This window comes from Arvicanthis niloticus, chromosome 23 (assembly GCF_011762505.2).
Source record: "Arvicanthis niloticus isolate mArvNil1 chromosome 23, mArvNil1.pat.X, whole genome shotgun sequence".
NCBI classification, from domain to species: domain Eukaryota; kingdom Metazoa; phylum Chordata; class Mammalia; order Rodentia; family Muridae; genus Arvicanthis; species Arvicanthis niloticus.
Genome location: NC_133430.1, coordinates 15,787,990 through 15,802,963, shown reverse-complemented (window position 1 = coordinate 15,802,963; position 14,974 = coordinate 15,787,990). Strand labels below are relative to the sequence as shown.

The 14,974-nt window shown below is 40.5% G+C and overlaps 1 protein-coding gene across 1 annotated transcript in view; it reads right to left on the bottom strand.

The window, feature by feature from the left end:
* The window catches only part of Btbd7 (BTB domain containing 7), an 85,456-nt gene that overhangs the window by 5,525 nt on the left and 64,957 nt on the right, over positions 1–14,974 (bottom strand). Inside the window, 5 exon segments of the mRNA XM_076921341.1 lie at positions 1,849–2,298; positions 4,527–4,705; positions 7,674–7,863; positions 9,679–9,738; positions 9,740–9,823. Coding sequence (XP_076777456.1) covers positions 1,849–2,298; positions 4,527–4,705; positions 7,674–7,863; positions 9,679–9,738; positions 9,740–9,823 — 963 coding nt within the window.

Genomic DNA, 14,974 nt, shown 5'->3' with positions numbered 1-14,974 from the left:
GGTGTACACAGTTCCATCGCTCACCTTCCTTTGAGATTACTTGAAATCATCATGTGACATTTTACTGTATTGCTGAGATGTAATTTAATCATCTGCCTACTACCCCTCAGCCCTGAGCACCCACGTCTCTTTTCTCTCCTCTACCCGACCCTCCTCTGAAGGTCTATGTATCCTGGCTGTCCTGGAACTCATATAGACCAGGCTGGCCCTGAACTTGCAGAGATCTGTGCCTCTGCCTCCCAAGTGCTGGGCTTAAAGGTGTGTGTCACTATGCAGAGCCAAGACAGATTCTTACTCAAACCTAGAACTCATTGATAAGGGTTAATCTGGCTAGCCATCTTAGTCTGAGGAATCCCTTTCAACTTTCTGATGCTGGAATTCCAAGTGGGCCACCACACTCTCCTGGCTTTTATGTAGGTTCTGGGGATCTAAATTTAGGTGTGGGGCTAGAGAGATAGCTCAGTGATTAAGAGTACTGTCTTCTCTTCAAAAGGACCTGTGTTCACTTCTCAGCACCCACATGGGTGCTCACAACCATCTGTAATCACAGTTCTAGGGGATCCAATAACTTCTAACTTCCATGGGCACCAGGCATGAGCACCAAGTATGCATGTGGTACACAGACTATATATGCATCTAACACAATCATACACACCAAAAATTTAACAATTAAAAAAAGATAACCAAGGGCTGGAGAGATGGCTCAGAGGCCAAGAGCACTGACTGCTCTTCCAGAGGTCATGAGTTCAATTCCCAGCAACCACATGGTGGCTCACAACCATCTATATAGAGGGATCTGATGCCCTCTTCAGACAGACAGATATATATGCAGCAGAGCACTCATATATTAAATAAATAAAAAAAAAAATGACAACCAAACTTGGGTCTTCTTTATTGCAGAAGAAAACTTTGAACACAAAGCTATCTCCAACATTCTTGGTTTGGCTCTTTGAGAGAGGGTGGCTCTGGCTGGCCTGAAATTTTTTTTTCTCATTCTTTGCTTCTTGTGCACAGGGATTACAGATGTAGCACTATGCCCAGCTTTTTAATTTTCATTTTCTAAAGGTCTAAGTTGAACCCATCTTTCTACCTCAGACTCCCACAGTGCTGGGATTACAGGTGTGTACCATCATACCTAGACCAGGCCATCAGAGAGCAGGGAGGGGCGGAGGGACAAGAAGGAAAGGATAACAATATGATCAAAGGTGTGCACCGGCTCATCACTTCCAATGAGGCCTACTTTAATGATGTTTCCCTGAACAGGTATACATTTATTTTTCTCCATTGAATGCTGCTGATACCACATGACAGAGTATGAAGAATTAGAAGCTACTGCTGTTTTTCCTCAAATGTATTACATAAAACAGAAGTCCAACTTCTAGAAGGTCAAAAATCAGATGAAAACCCTCTCTGAATTACTACCTGATGAATGAGCCCGCTGGAGGTGGGGACAGGCATGAGGACTTATTTCTGCTGGTTATCTCAATGGGGACTCGTGACACACCCTGATACTATACTAGCTGGTCATAGTGCTTAGGAGAATAGAAGAGAGGATTCTACATACATGCTTGCATGGAGGATCAGGACCCGGGTATGTGCGCTGCATGTTCCATCACTGTGTACATGGCGGGGCTCAGCAGGACACTGCTTGCTGCTAGCTCACTCACCTCAGGTCTCTCCTATCTATGCCTGCCCTGCTCTTTTTTCAATCCCCTGAAGAGAAGCTTCCAGCTAGTCAGTAACACTTCTAGATGTGGCTAAGTCCAATCAGGATCCCTGGAGCTGAGGGAACAGCTCCCAAGGTCCTATACCTTTGTTTTTGAGAAAGTTATCTAAGTGTTGACTTACCACTTGCTTCTCAGATATTATTGCTGCTGAGGCGGCAGCAGCTGCAGCAGCAGCAGCAACCGTCTGTCTCCCCAGGCCTGTGGTGTTGGTACAATCGGGAGGTGCTACTTTAACACCTGGCAAATAGACTGGGGGAGGGCCAGGTTTAGGAGCTGTTCTGGAGTGAAACAGTGAGTGATTACAAGGGTAAGAAAATGAACGGGAAGGGTGATGACTGGGAGGCCTTTGCTTCCAGCCTGCCTTGAGTTGGTTATGGATTGGAGTAGCTGGAGGGTGGTATGGAGGGGGAGGAGGGGGCAAAGGTGGATGGAAGGCCACAAAAGAGTCCAGGTCTGTAAACATGGTTTCTGCAGTAGGGGTACTGTTGACACGACATCTCCCAGGCTGCCTCATTGTCAAGAGTGGACTTTCATCACCAAACCGTTCATCAGGAAAGAACTTGTGAGGATTCTAAGAAAGATAATAAAAATGTAAAAGTTAGCATTTTGGCCCAGGCTGCCCTTGAACTTATAACTGAGGATGACCTTGATGAGGATAGCTTCAGACTCTCCTGCTTCAACCTCCCAAGTGTTGGAATTACAGATATGTGCACCATGCCTGGTTGTGCCATGTCTCCTTTTTCTCCTGATAGCACAGGCTGATCTCTAAATCACTATGTAGTAGAGGCTGGCCTTAAACTCCTAATCTTCCAGCCTCAGTATTCCAAGTGCTGGGTTCACATGTGTGCGCCATTTCATCTGGTTTTATGTATGCACCTTTATTGGATTTAAAAAATGGAAATCTACAGGGAGAATTAAGTCAGGTACCAAGAGACAGAGTACAGGAGGCAGCAGAGACAAAGCTGCTCCACTAATATTCTGTCAAGCAGCTCAGGCATTGTTAGCAAGATCATGTGACAAAGCCACACTCCAGTAGTAAAATGCAATTCAAATATGCTGTTGCTAAGGAAATTGAACACTGAAACCAGGGAAGGATCTTTCTAGAAAGCTTCTGATACAACATCTTTGTATGTTTCTGAAGTAACTACAAAACATCATTCCTTACACTTATGCATTAGGTAAGCTACACTAAGATACTGATAAATGTAAAATGTTTCTGTACAATTTATAAAATTAAGATTTTTTTTTTAAAGAGGTTTGTTTTTGTTTTTTTGAGACAGGGTTTCTCTGTGTAGCTCTGGCTGTTGTGAACTTACTCTGTAGTTTCACAGACTGGCCTTGAACTCAAGAGCCTGCCTCTGCTTTCCAAGTGCTAGGATTAAAAGTGTGTGCCACCACCACCTGGAGCTTTTTTTTTCTTTTTTCTTTTTTTTTTCTTGTAAAGACAGGGTCTCAGTATATAGCCTGAAACTCCCAATGTAGGCTAGGCTGGCCTTCAGCTCAGAGATCTGCCCACTAAAATTGAAACATGTGACCCCACACCCAGACAGAAAATACAATTTAAACTGGCAAAGAGAAAAGAAATGACCATAAGAAGAATGATGCCAATGGACAGGCTAATAACACTGAAGGGAGAAAATCACAAGACCATAGCCACAAACAAAGAACTACAGGCATCTAAGGAATGCTGAGACTGGGAGAAACAGTCTTCCCCAGGGAAGAGCACACCAAGTGGTTATCCAATACCGAATGGTCAGTCCTGGAAGCACATATACAAGCAACACTATACACACTGAGCAGGTTGTATTTAAAAAGTTAGGAACACACACACACACACACACACACTTTCTTTCTCAACAATAATTAAATAAGGAGAGGCCATGAATTTGAAAAAGAGCAAGGAGAAGGAGGATCCATGGGAGGAATGAGGAGGGAAAAAGGGAAGAGGGATAATCTCAAATTAAAAAAAAAAAAACTATATTAAAAAAGTTAAATACTACTGTGTAGCTTTACTGACGAAAACAACAGTAAAGTGAGGCCTAAATCACTTGCTGCCTTGCCAAAGGGCACTACACACTAACTAGTTGCAACTGAGGCTATGGGTATTGAAGGTGAGGTAAAAAAGTTTGCATCAGTCGATGAGATGAAATTAAAATTTATTTAAAGTTATCATTTAGATATTTTCATTAGACTATTTTACAAGCCCTACTTTAATTGTAAAACCAATAATATTGGATTTTTTTTTTTTTTTTTGCATCCAATAACTACAAACAAGGGTTTGTATTTTCTTGCTAGGTTAAAAAAATGCATTTTTAAAAAAATGATTCACAGGTTGTGTTTGAAAACAACCCCTGAGAGAAAAAGAGAAGAAACAAGAGATCTGGACGACCAGTGTGTCACAGAGCCACACTGAAAACGCAGTGAGACCTGGAGTTTTCTACTCCCCGCTCATCTCTCCTGAGACAGAAGTCTGCAGTAGCTGTCTGCTAGGTGCTTGCCACGCCCATACACACAACTGATTTATATAATGTCCCATCTTCACTTCACATGAGCAAAGAGATGTTCACGAGGGTAAGTGACTTCATCCACTTAATAGATTAGAAACAGCAGGGCCAACTCTGTGCTCAGGCTGCTCTACCAAGCTGTCTCTCATCAGGAGAAACCTGCAGGCTACTAAACAACACCAGAGGCAGCAAAAGAATAAGTAGGAAGAAAAAGCAGCAGCTGAGGGAGGGCTCTTCGGGTCACCTGACTGATATATTCCAGGCTCCCTCTTCCCAACTCAGTATTGTGTCCTACCTGCAGGAGCTCTGCAGCAGCATCGGCAAGACCAAACTCTCTGAGCACTCGGATCTGGATTTCATAGCTGACGGTGGCACCTTCCCCACAGTTGAGTGCATAGGCTCTTTGCACCTGCTCTGTGTGCCGCAGTTCCTGCAGGCGCCTCACCATGTCCTTCATAATGAGGAGACGAGGAACTAGAAAGAGAAAGACAGGACAATTCCTGAGCTACGCAAGACTACTCAGCAAGCACAAGGAGAAACATATGCTATAGCAGAATCTTCTTAGACATTTTTAAAATATAGTATTTTAATTTCCTGGAAATATTCAATTTATATGTCTCAAATTATCTTCCAAGGTTTAAAAATTTCTCTGGGCCCAAAAAGCTCTTGATTATATACTAAACTGCTCCTAAATTTATCCTTTTCAGCCACAGCACACATAAAACTGTACTGGTATGTCCCAGCACTCAGGAGGCAGAGGCAGGCAGATATCTAGGTTCAAGGGCAGCTTGTTCTACGTAGTGAGTTCCAGGACAGCCAAGGGCTACACAGAAGCCCTGACCAAAAGAACCAAAACAACAAAACCAAAACCACCCAGCCACTTTACTTGTACCTACTCTTTTCAGAAGGTGGAGGGCATTCCATGTCTTCTAAATACATTCACCATAAGGGCTGGGATGCAGCTCAGTGAGGCAGTACTTGCCTGGCTTTATTTCCCACCACAAACAAACAAAATATCAAGTAACTGTTTTGAGTTCTGACAAATACCAGGGGTTGTACTTGGTGTTTGCAATTAGGGTTAAAAAAACAAAAGGCACGAACCCTATTCTCAACAAATTCTAGCTTTAGTAACTGTAAACTCAGTAAGCAAATAGAGTACAGGAAGCAGCAACCAAGCTGGACTGAGGGCAGGAGAAGGTTCCTTAAGACAAGAAGAGTTCTGACAGAGGAGAGTTCTAAAAAGTAGGCAAGCAAAGGAAGCAGGGAAGGCTTTCTGAGCAGAAGACGGGTGCATATAACATATGCAAGTGAGAGATACCAAGACACAAACAGCTGGCTTGGCAGTAAAATCCAGTGCTCAATGGTACAAACTAGACGTGTATTGATAGATGACAGGCGAACATTAATTTAAATACATTCTGTGTATACCAATTAGTTGTGGTTACAGGGGATAACAGGACTGGGGCTGTGACTCCCTGACAGTAGGAAACTCCCTAACACAAACGTGCTCGCTAATTTTATGTCAATTTGATACAAGGGAACTTCTATTGAGAAAATCCCTCTGTAAGTTTGGGCTTTGGGCCAGCCTGTAGAGTATCTTCTCAATTAGTGATTTTTGTGGGAGGGCCCAGCCCATTGTGGGTGGAGCCATCCCAGGGCTGGAAGTCCTGGGTTGTATAAGAAAGCATACCAAGCAAGCCGTGAGGAGCAAGGCAGTAAGTAGCACCTCTCTGTAGCTTCTATGTCAGCTCCTGCCTCAGGTTCCTGCTCCATTTGAGTTTCTGTCTTGATTTTTTCCAATGATGGACTACAATGTGGAAATGTAAGCCAAATAAATCTTTTCCTTCCCTACATACTTTTGGTTATGATGTTTCATCACAGCAATAGTAACCCTAACTAAGAGAACAGAAGAAAGCAAATGTCTTGGAGGTACCCCGAGTGTAGTTTTATTGGAACACAGTCATACTGTTACATGGTTGTCTGAGTACTGACTAGCTGCTAGTGAGGTTCTATGGCCACAACATGGGAGATTAGAATGAAAGAAGAGGAAAGGCATAAAAAATGCTTGGGACCCTAAGCTGAGGAGACAGAAGACGAAGCCTGTAAATTCCTGGCACAACCTACAGTTTCCTGAGTGCTTATTCTGAACCAGGCAGACTTCTTAGAATAGAGTTGTGACACTTCATTAAATCTGTACATTGACCCTAGAAAGGAGGCATTATCTTCATTCCACAATGAGGAGATTAATGTTCAGTCCAAAGTCATATACATAAACGGCACAGTATTTTCCAATAAGCTGTATAGCCTTTTCTTAGTATGTTGGGAAGATCAGAAAAAGAACCTTAGTAGGGTCATGTCTCATCACCTAAATGACAGACAAATTTAATTTTCCTGATCATACTGTTAATGTTTTGGAATTTTGAGGTTAAATTCTAAGATGAAGTTATGCTAATGTGCATCTGCAGTAACTCAAGCTTAAAAGCAAGCTTGAGCGTAACAGCACAGCCTTTAATCCTAATGCTTGGGAGATAGACACAGATGGAGTACAAAGCCATGCAGTACAAGGAACTGGTCTACACCATTCCAGGCCAGCCTGGTCCACATAGTGAGACCCTATTTCACTTAAATAAAAAAGAATGGGGGGAGGGGGGAAGGAGGAAAGAAAAAAAAAGAAAAAAAACCAAGCATGATTATATCAAACCTTTAAATTTTACAATAGTCTAAAACAATCTATCTCTTCACACTGTTACCCAATGTACATATAAGTACACACAGAATAGCCAAATATGAAAGCAACTTATGGAAGACAACAGTTCAAAATAAAGCTGTGAATGTGATGGGAAGTTGTGTCACCACATCATTCATCTTTCCACATTCTGCTGTGTAAGCAGAAACAAATGGCACTGCTGATAAGGCCATATTCTGTTAGGCTTACTCTGAAGCCTGCAACGGCAAGTGGTGAGGGCTAGCACTGAGTTTCTGACCACTAGTCATCGCTGTCTTTGGACATGGCCATTATAAATCAAGGTCTGGCCAACGGTAAGCTCAAACTCCAATAACCTTGGGTGTGGTGAAAGGATCTCTAGGAGCTAACAGGGATGGCATTTGGGAGAGGAGTACAAAGCAGTCGCCTCCTGAAGGTTTTTGTTTTTTGAGACAGGAGTTCATTATGGAGCTCAGGATCTTCTTGCCTTTCTCTCTTAGGTTCTGGGATGACAGGTATAATGCCATCATGCCCGCCTCAAAAAGGTTTGTATATGATAGAAAAAAAAATCTAAATTCCTCTAAAGCAACTATTGTTAACAGGACCGATTCTGCCCCACAGTGTGTATCTGGCAATGGAACACTGCAGGCAGGGCACTGGAATGTGGGGAGGATCAACACACCTAAGAGTGAGGTTCAACCGGCAACTATGAAAGCTAAACTACTGGTACTGCCTTACCTGGGATCTCATTGGCTACAACTGATGGAGGGCTGGACTGGTTACTGCTGATCTGCTGGTGGCTGACCATGTGGCAGCACTGGGGCATGGCACTGCTGACCATGTAGAGTGTGTCTGGAACGTTGGACATGCGCACCATTCGCAGTCTCACCAGGTCTGTCTGCTCCACCATCATCTCGTCCAGCACCGACTGGGGGAACACAACTCTGGTCAGCCTTCATTTAGATCACACTTGCAGCAAGGGAATCATCATCATATAAAAAGGCATGAAGTTATCATTTCTCATGAAGTGTAAAATTAGTGGTAAAAGGAGAAAGTGCTTCTTCTTTTTTTATCTATTTTGAAAAGATACCATCTTGTAAAAAGTTTGTCTGTAAATTGGTTAGAAAAATAGACTACACAAATCATAGACAGTGTGTACATATGCTAAGTATTAGATGAAACAAAAATGCTCAAAATACAAAATACTGATTATTAGGCCAGGCACTGGATGTACAGCTTTAATCCTAGTACTTTAGCCACAGGGGCAGGCAAGTCTTTGGTCTACACAGTGACCAAACAGTCACTGTTCCAGAACAGCTAGGACTAGACAGTGAGACCTTGTCCTCAAAGAGGAGGAAATGCATGTGTTCACACATGCGCGCGTGCACACACACATACACACACACACACACACACACACACAATGTAAAACAAAAATATTGCTATTTACAGATCTATTTACAGACTGAGCCCAATCTTGTTAATTAAGTCTCTCTCACTTCACTGTAGAATGGTCCAAATACAGTAATATACGAATATTGTCCACATTTACTGGGTGGAGGAGCTCATGTTAGGCACTGGCCCAGTGCCACACCTGGTGTTGCTGCCTAGCCTTGAAGCAGAAGAAAGAATGGCTGTCTATCAGAAAGGCCAGACCTGGCCACTGGGCCATTCTACTGTCTTAGTCTGCTTACGATGTCCACTACTCATCCTTCCCTGGACCCCTGTAAAGGAGGAAGGAGAATAACTGACTTCACAACCTTGTCCTCTGCTCTCCACTCACTCACATGTCACGTAGCACATGTGCCCACATGGACATCAAGTGTATGTAGCTGAATGGCTCAGTGGTTAAGGGCACTGGTTGTGTTGGCTTTGTGATAGATGTAGTGGCACATGCCTTTAATCCCAGCACTTTGCAGGCAGATGTAAGCTGATCTCTGTGAGTTTGAGGCTAGTCTGGTCTACAAAGTGAGACCCACTCTAACCACCGCCACCACCAAAACAAAAGAGAAGCTTTTTTTTTTTTCTATTTATATGAGTACACTGCAGCTGTCTTCAGACACACACTAGACGAGTGCATCGGATCCCATTACAGATGGTTGTGAGCCACCACATGGTTGCAGGGAATTGAACTCAGGACCTCTGGAAGAGCACTCAGTGCTCGTAACCACTGAGCCATGTCTCCAGCCTACAAACTAGAATCTTGTTGGTGATTTTAAAAACTGTTAGTTTCTCAAACTCCACACCAACATTATGTGTGTGAACACATCTAATAAAGCAGTGTTTTGTTCTCACATTATTTTTTTCTTCTTGTAGAGTTCTTTATATTACAGTACACACAGGGACTGCTATTTACTAACAAGACTGAAACTTTGTTTAAATGCTTATCCTAAAACTAAACTGAGCTCAAAAGTCAGCAATTCTGGAAGGTTAATCCAAGAAATCACATGTCTCTTAGTTTATGAGGAAGATAAGCAAAGCCGCTTGCTTTAGTCATCTCCCCACTCTGCAGACTATAAAGCACAGCTGTGTCATGCAGCTGTAACGATTTGCAAGGCAAGGAGGTAAAATGCATCTTAAGTTTTAAAAACTTCCTTGATAATTAAACACTGAAGAAAACTAGTGACAAACTAGATTTTACTTTCATTTTCCCTATTCCATGTCTGAGTTGCTTGCAAATAGTAAATCTCTATGCATGTGGTTGGTAATAAACTCATCTGCTACCTTCCAATGTTTTCATTACCTTTGCTTCTTCCACGTAAGGTGAGAACAGCCGAGGACGAACGTATATGCCAGCGTTTTTTTTGCCGAAGCCAGGCATTTGATTTCCCCCCTTCTGTTGTAGGAAGCATATCTGATGGGGGTGTACTAATCAAGCCTCTTTTCATCTTAAAAAACAAAATGAACAAATATTTTAAATAAGTAAACAAGATATATGCAGCACTACAATACTAGTAAGACAACAACATTACAGCTATAAAACAAATTGCATAAACTTTACCACCATTTAAATAAGAATTTAGGAATGTTATGTAAACTCAGCAATACTTTAAATGTTTAGTAGCAGTAAAGAATATGGCAATATACACCATAATTGCCCATTTTTCTCTAGAGGACTAATGATTTTACAAAGACACATAAATACAAATTTATTAATTTGGACTAATTTGGGTAAAATTTGATGGAAACTAATTATTTGTTCCCTGTTTATTCTGTTCCCAACACTAACCAAGACAAAACAACATGGAGTTGGTCTTACAGCACAGGACACTATATGGTAGGTAGACTCTCTTCTCAGGGAGTGTGACCTGACACCAACTCCAATACCCCAGATCAGAAAATGTGTGAACACTTTTCAGTTTACTAGGACGATCTCTTTAGATGTGGGCCTAGTAACAGCAATGGTGAACTATGTGACCACAGATGTCTTGTTTAACCTTAAGGATCCCACTGTAGGGCTGGTGTGTGGTTATAGAAGTGGGGAGCCACAAGACTACAAATTTTAAGTGTTATTCCATGGTTTCCTTAATGATGCTAGGAATCCCACAAATAAGCCCCTTAGGTCTTCCTGTGATGGCAAAGATTAAATGAAAGCAACACTTGGCATGGTATGTACTAGCAACTAATAAGAGAACACAGTAATGCATAGTCACAAGCAAATCTACTATGGGCTTAGAATGGAATTAAGAACAATAAGTACATAGTTCCTAAACCATGTCCTACAATAGTTCGCTAAATAGAATACAAGACTCAATCTGCCTGAGTGTAGTGGTCCACATCCTTATTCCCTGCACTCAGGAGGCAGAGGCAGGCAGATCTCTGAGTTCAAGGCTGGCCTGATGTACAGTTTATCCTGTCTTGGAAACAAAATAAACAAAACCAAAAAAGGAAATAATCTGGTTTGAGTCTAGAGTTTTAAATAGAACCAAAAGTATTTCCCAAGTTTACTCCTTTTAACATCTACCCTAACACATTAGCTTAAATTATTTTAGATTAATAAAACATAGCATAGTATTTAAAAAGTAGAAAAAGATAAAACAATAATCCATTATAGCTATGACTCTATTGATATATTGTAAACCCTCACTCCCCCAGTGTTTCTCTGTGTAGTCCTGGTTGTCCTTGAACTCAAAGAGAGCCATCTGCCTCTGCTTCCTGAGTGCTGAGACTAAAGACTTAAGCCACCAAGTCTTTTTTTGAGACCAGTTCTCACTATGCAGTCCTGTTTGGCCCAACACTAGTGAAATTTGCTCTGCCTCTGGAGTGCTGGAATTAAGGGCATGTACTATCATGTCAACTTTTATATCCTTTAAAAAGATTTATCATCAGCACGTTTCATATTGCTATATTAGTGTTTGTTTTTGAGGCATGGTCTCATGATGTCAATCTGGAGCTCTCTATTTGACCAGCTGGCCTTGAACTCAAGAGATTCACCTGCCTCTGCAGCACTGGGATTAAAAGCATGCACCATCCTTCTTGGTTTTGTAATAGTTTTGATACTATTATTCAAGGTTGTAAAATATTCTCTTGAATAATCATTTAGTGTTAACATTTTCAGTGTAATTAGAAATTTAGGATACTTCTAAATATTTAAGTAATATTAAGCATCTGATTGCTTATATATACATACATGTGCACATATTTATTCCTAATAGAGATAGCATTTGAAAGAAAAAATAACAAGACCAAAGAGTATGAACATACTGATGACTCTTAACAACATGTCTAATTGTTGTCCCTCAACTGCTGCAGTCAACAGTGTTACTAAGGTGACACTATACTTTCCTGTGGCCGGTCTTTGGCTACTTTGTGGGTTCTTCTTTTTTCCACCGTTAACCACACTTTTAACCCCCTAATGCTAGATATGAGAGAAAAGAAAAAAAAAAGGATAGAGCAGAATGTTTCATGTGCAACAAAATAAGTTTTCTGTTTTGCTAAGGAGCGAATCTAGTACCACAACTGATAATTAGTTGGTATGGTTTTTCCAGGCTACTTTTTGTCTTGTATAAAGTCAAGGGTTGGAACGGGGTGACATTGTTAGACTGCTTCCTGCTGATTAGGGGTATTGAGTTCCTTGGGGGCAGGTTTGATCTTTGCCAGCAGGGTATCTAATTTCTTCATCTTGTTGTTTCTTCTTTACACAAGACTACTTAACAAACCATGACCAACAGCAACTACCAACCAACCATAACCCCCAACAACCAACCAATAACCCATCCCACCGGGCTGGAGAGACGGCTCAGCGGTTAAGAGCACTGACTGCTCTTCCAGAGGTCCTGAGTTCAATTCCCAGCAACCACATGGTGACTCACAACCATCTGTAATGGGATCTGATGCCCTTTTCTGGTGTGTATGAAGAAAGCAATGGTGTACTCATATACATAAAATAAATAAATAAATATTAAGAAAAAAAAAAGAAAGAAAAACCAGCAGTCATTCTATTAAAAAAAAAAAAAAAAACAAAAAAACAAAAAAAAAAAACAAAAAAAAACCATCCCACCACTTGGGAGCTGGCATTTATATACCCTTGAAAAGCCCCTATAATCCCCAATGTCACACAATCGCTGCTATCTGCAGCTGGTAAAAATTACACCTCTGTTAGAGCACGAGGAAAATCATAGTCAGCCTCTGTAAAGCAGCCCCACATCCCCTCACCTGGGATTAAAATGGAAACATATTCTTATACTATTTCTGTGTTTTAAAAAAGAAACCAAAATTTCAAAATTGTTACTTGTACTTCAAGCCTAAAATAGTAGTAATATTTTAAGGCTTATGGGGTTCTTTTGGACAAATTACTTACTCTTTGGTATTCATATAATTATTAGCAAACATAATTATTTTTTTCTATTAAAAAGTCTAAATTCTTATTTCACATTTTCAAAGGTTACTTAATTCTTCAGTATTGTTGAAGCCTGCCCTCTTAGCATAGCTGTAGCCATTGTGTTCCATGCCTGCCAGCTATTTCCTATGTTGTTGTAATGTGCTTGCTGGCCATTGACACAGAAAAATAACCTGACTCAGAGCAGGGAGTCATGTTGACCTTGCTGACCCACCTACCCTGTTATGTTCTGTATATTAAGAGGTCTGTTAATCTAAGAAATTTCACAACTATAAGCTTCATGTAGGACCCATCAAATTAAAAGTCAATATGAACTGTTATGTCTAAAATGGCTTGAGTCAGGGCCAACAACCAGGCACCACTTCCAGCACCCGTGTACAAGCTCATTATGGTTTTGTGGTTTTAGCCTTTATAAGCTGGCCTTGAACAATGTCCAGTGCGCAGCTTTGAGCTGTTGTCCTGGTAGATCAGTCTTGGGGTGTGTGTCAATAATTATCCCTGTTGAACTGAGACTGGTGTTTGTGTGGTTTGTGGGGTGACTCCTGGAACCCAACAATATTAATATTATTTACTAATTCTTTGCAATTTCAGATATATACATATCTGAATAATATATAATAATATATAAATAATATAAATATATAATTTATATTTAAATATAAAATTATATATTTAAATAATAATAATATAAATACATAATTATATTAATAATAATTACATTAGTAGTAATAGTAATTTTACACACACACACACACACACACACACACACACACACAGAAAATGTATTTTGGTAACTATCACCCTTCTGTTACCTTCTCTCATCTTCTTCCCAACAAACTCTGTTTTCATGTCTTTTGCTTGCTGTTTTTGTGAGCCACTGAATTTAAATAGGACTGCTTGCATGGACATGAATGGGCAATTTCTTGGAGCATGAGTGACCTAAAAGCAGCTGTATCTCTGAAGAACACAACTTCCTTTCCCCTAGCAACCACTAGCTACCAATATATCCAACTAAACAAAATGATTAAAATAAATCGATTCCACAGAAATAAAATGAGACAAGAGGTCACTATAAATAATATATATGACAACAAACTGGATAATCTGGAAGAAACAGATCAATTCATGGAAATATACAACGTATCAAAACTGAATCACCAAGAAATAGAAAATTGAACCTGAGAGATGACTCAGTGGTTAAGAGCTGATTAGGTGATTAAGGCTGCTCTTCTAGAGTACCTGGGTTCAACTTCTAGTTTATCCATATGGTAGTTCACAACCACCTCTAACTCCAGTTCCATGGGATCCATCACCCACTTCTAGCCTTTCTGAGAATCAGGCATACACCTGGTGTACATGCAGGTAAAGCACCCTGTGATAGCTATTTTTGGTTGTCAACTTAACTACATCTGGAATTAACTAAAACCCAAGCAGCTGTACCAAGGCTGGGTATACCAGTGAGGGATTATTCATGATTGAGTTATCTGAAGTAGGAAGACTCAACCTAATCTAGATTGCTTGATGTGGGAAAATCCATCTTAAATCTGGGCCACACCTTCTGGTGGCAGCTTATATAAAGGAGAGAAAGAAGGAAGTGTATACATAGATTCATTCTATCAGTTCTGTTTCTTCAGAAAACCTTGACCAATATATATACACATCACATCATCATCATCATCATCATCATCATCATCATCATCATCATCATCATCATAATAATAAAAGAGAAGGAGGAATAAAAAAACAGGACTGATAAAAATGGCTCAATAATTAAGCACACTATTCACCGACACGGCTCACAAATTTCTATAACTCCAGTTTCAGGAAATCTGACTGATTTCCTTGGGTATCAGGCATAGGTGCATAGACATATACATAGGCAAACACCTGTGTAAAATAAAAAGTAAGTCTTAAAGAGAAAATTGAAGTTGTCTTGCACTAAGAAAAAAAGTATTATTATCGTTGTTGTTATCATTACTACTATTATTGAAACGAGGTTTCTCTGTATAGTCCTGGCTATCCTGGAACTCACTCAGTGGACCAGGCTGGCCAAGAACTCAGACATCTGCTTGCCCTCTGCCTCCAAAGTACTGGGATTAAAGGTGTGATCACCACTGCCCAGAGATAAAGGGTTTTCGAAAAAAGCTTTTTAAAGAATGGGAAAGTCTTTTCAAAAAATATAAAAGAATATATTCAGGTT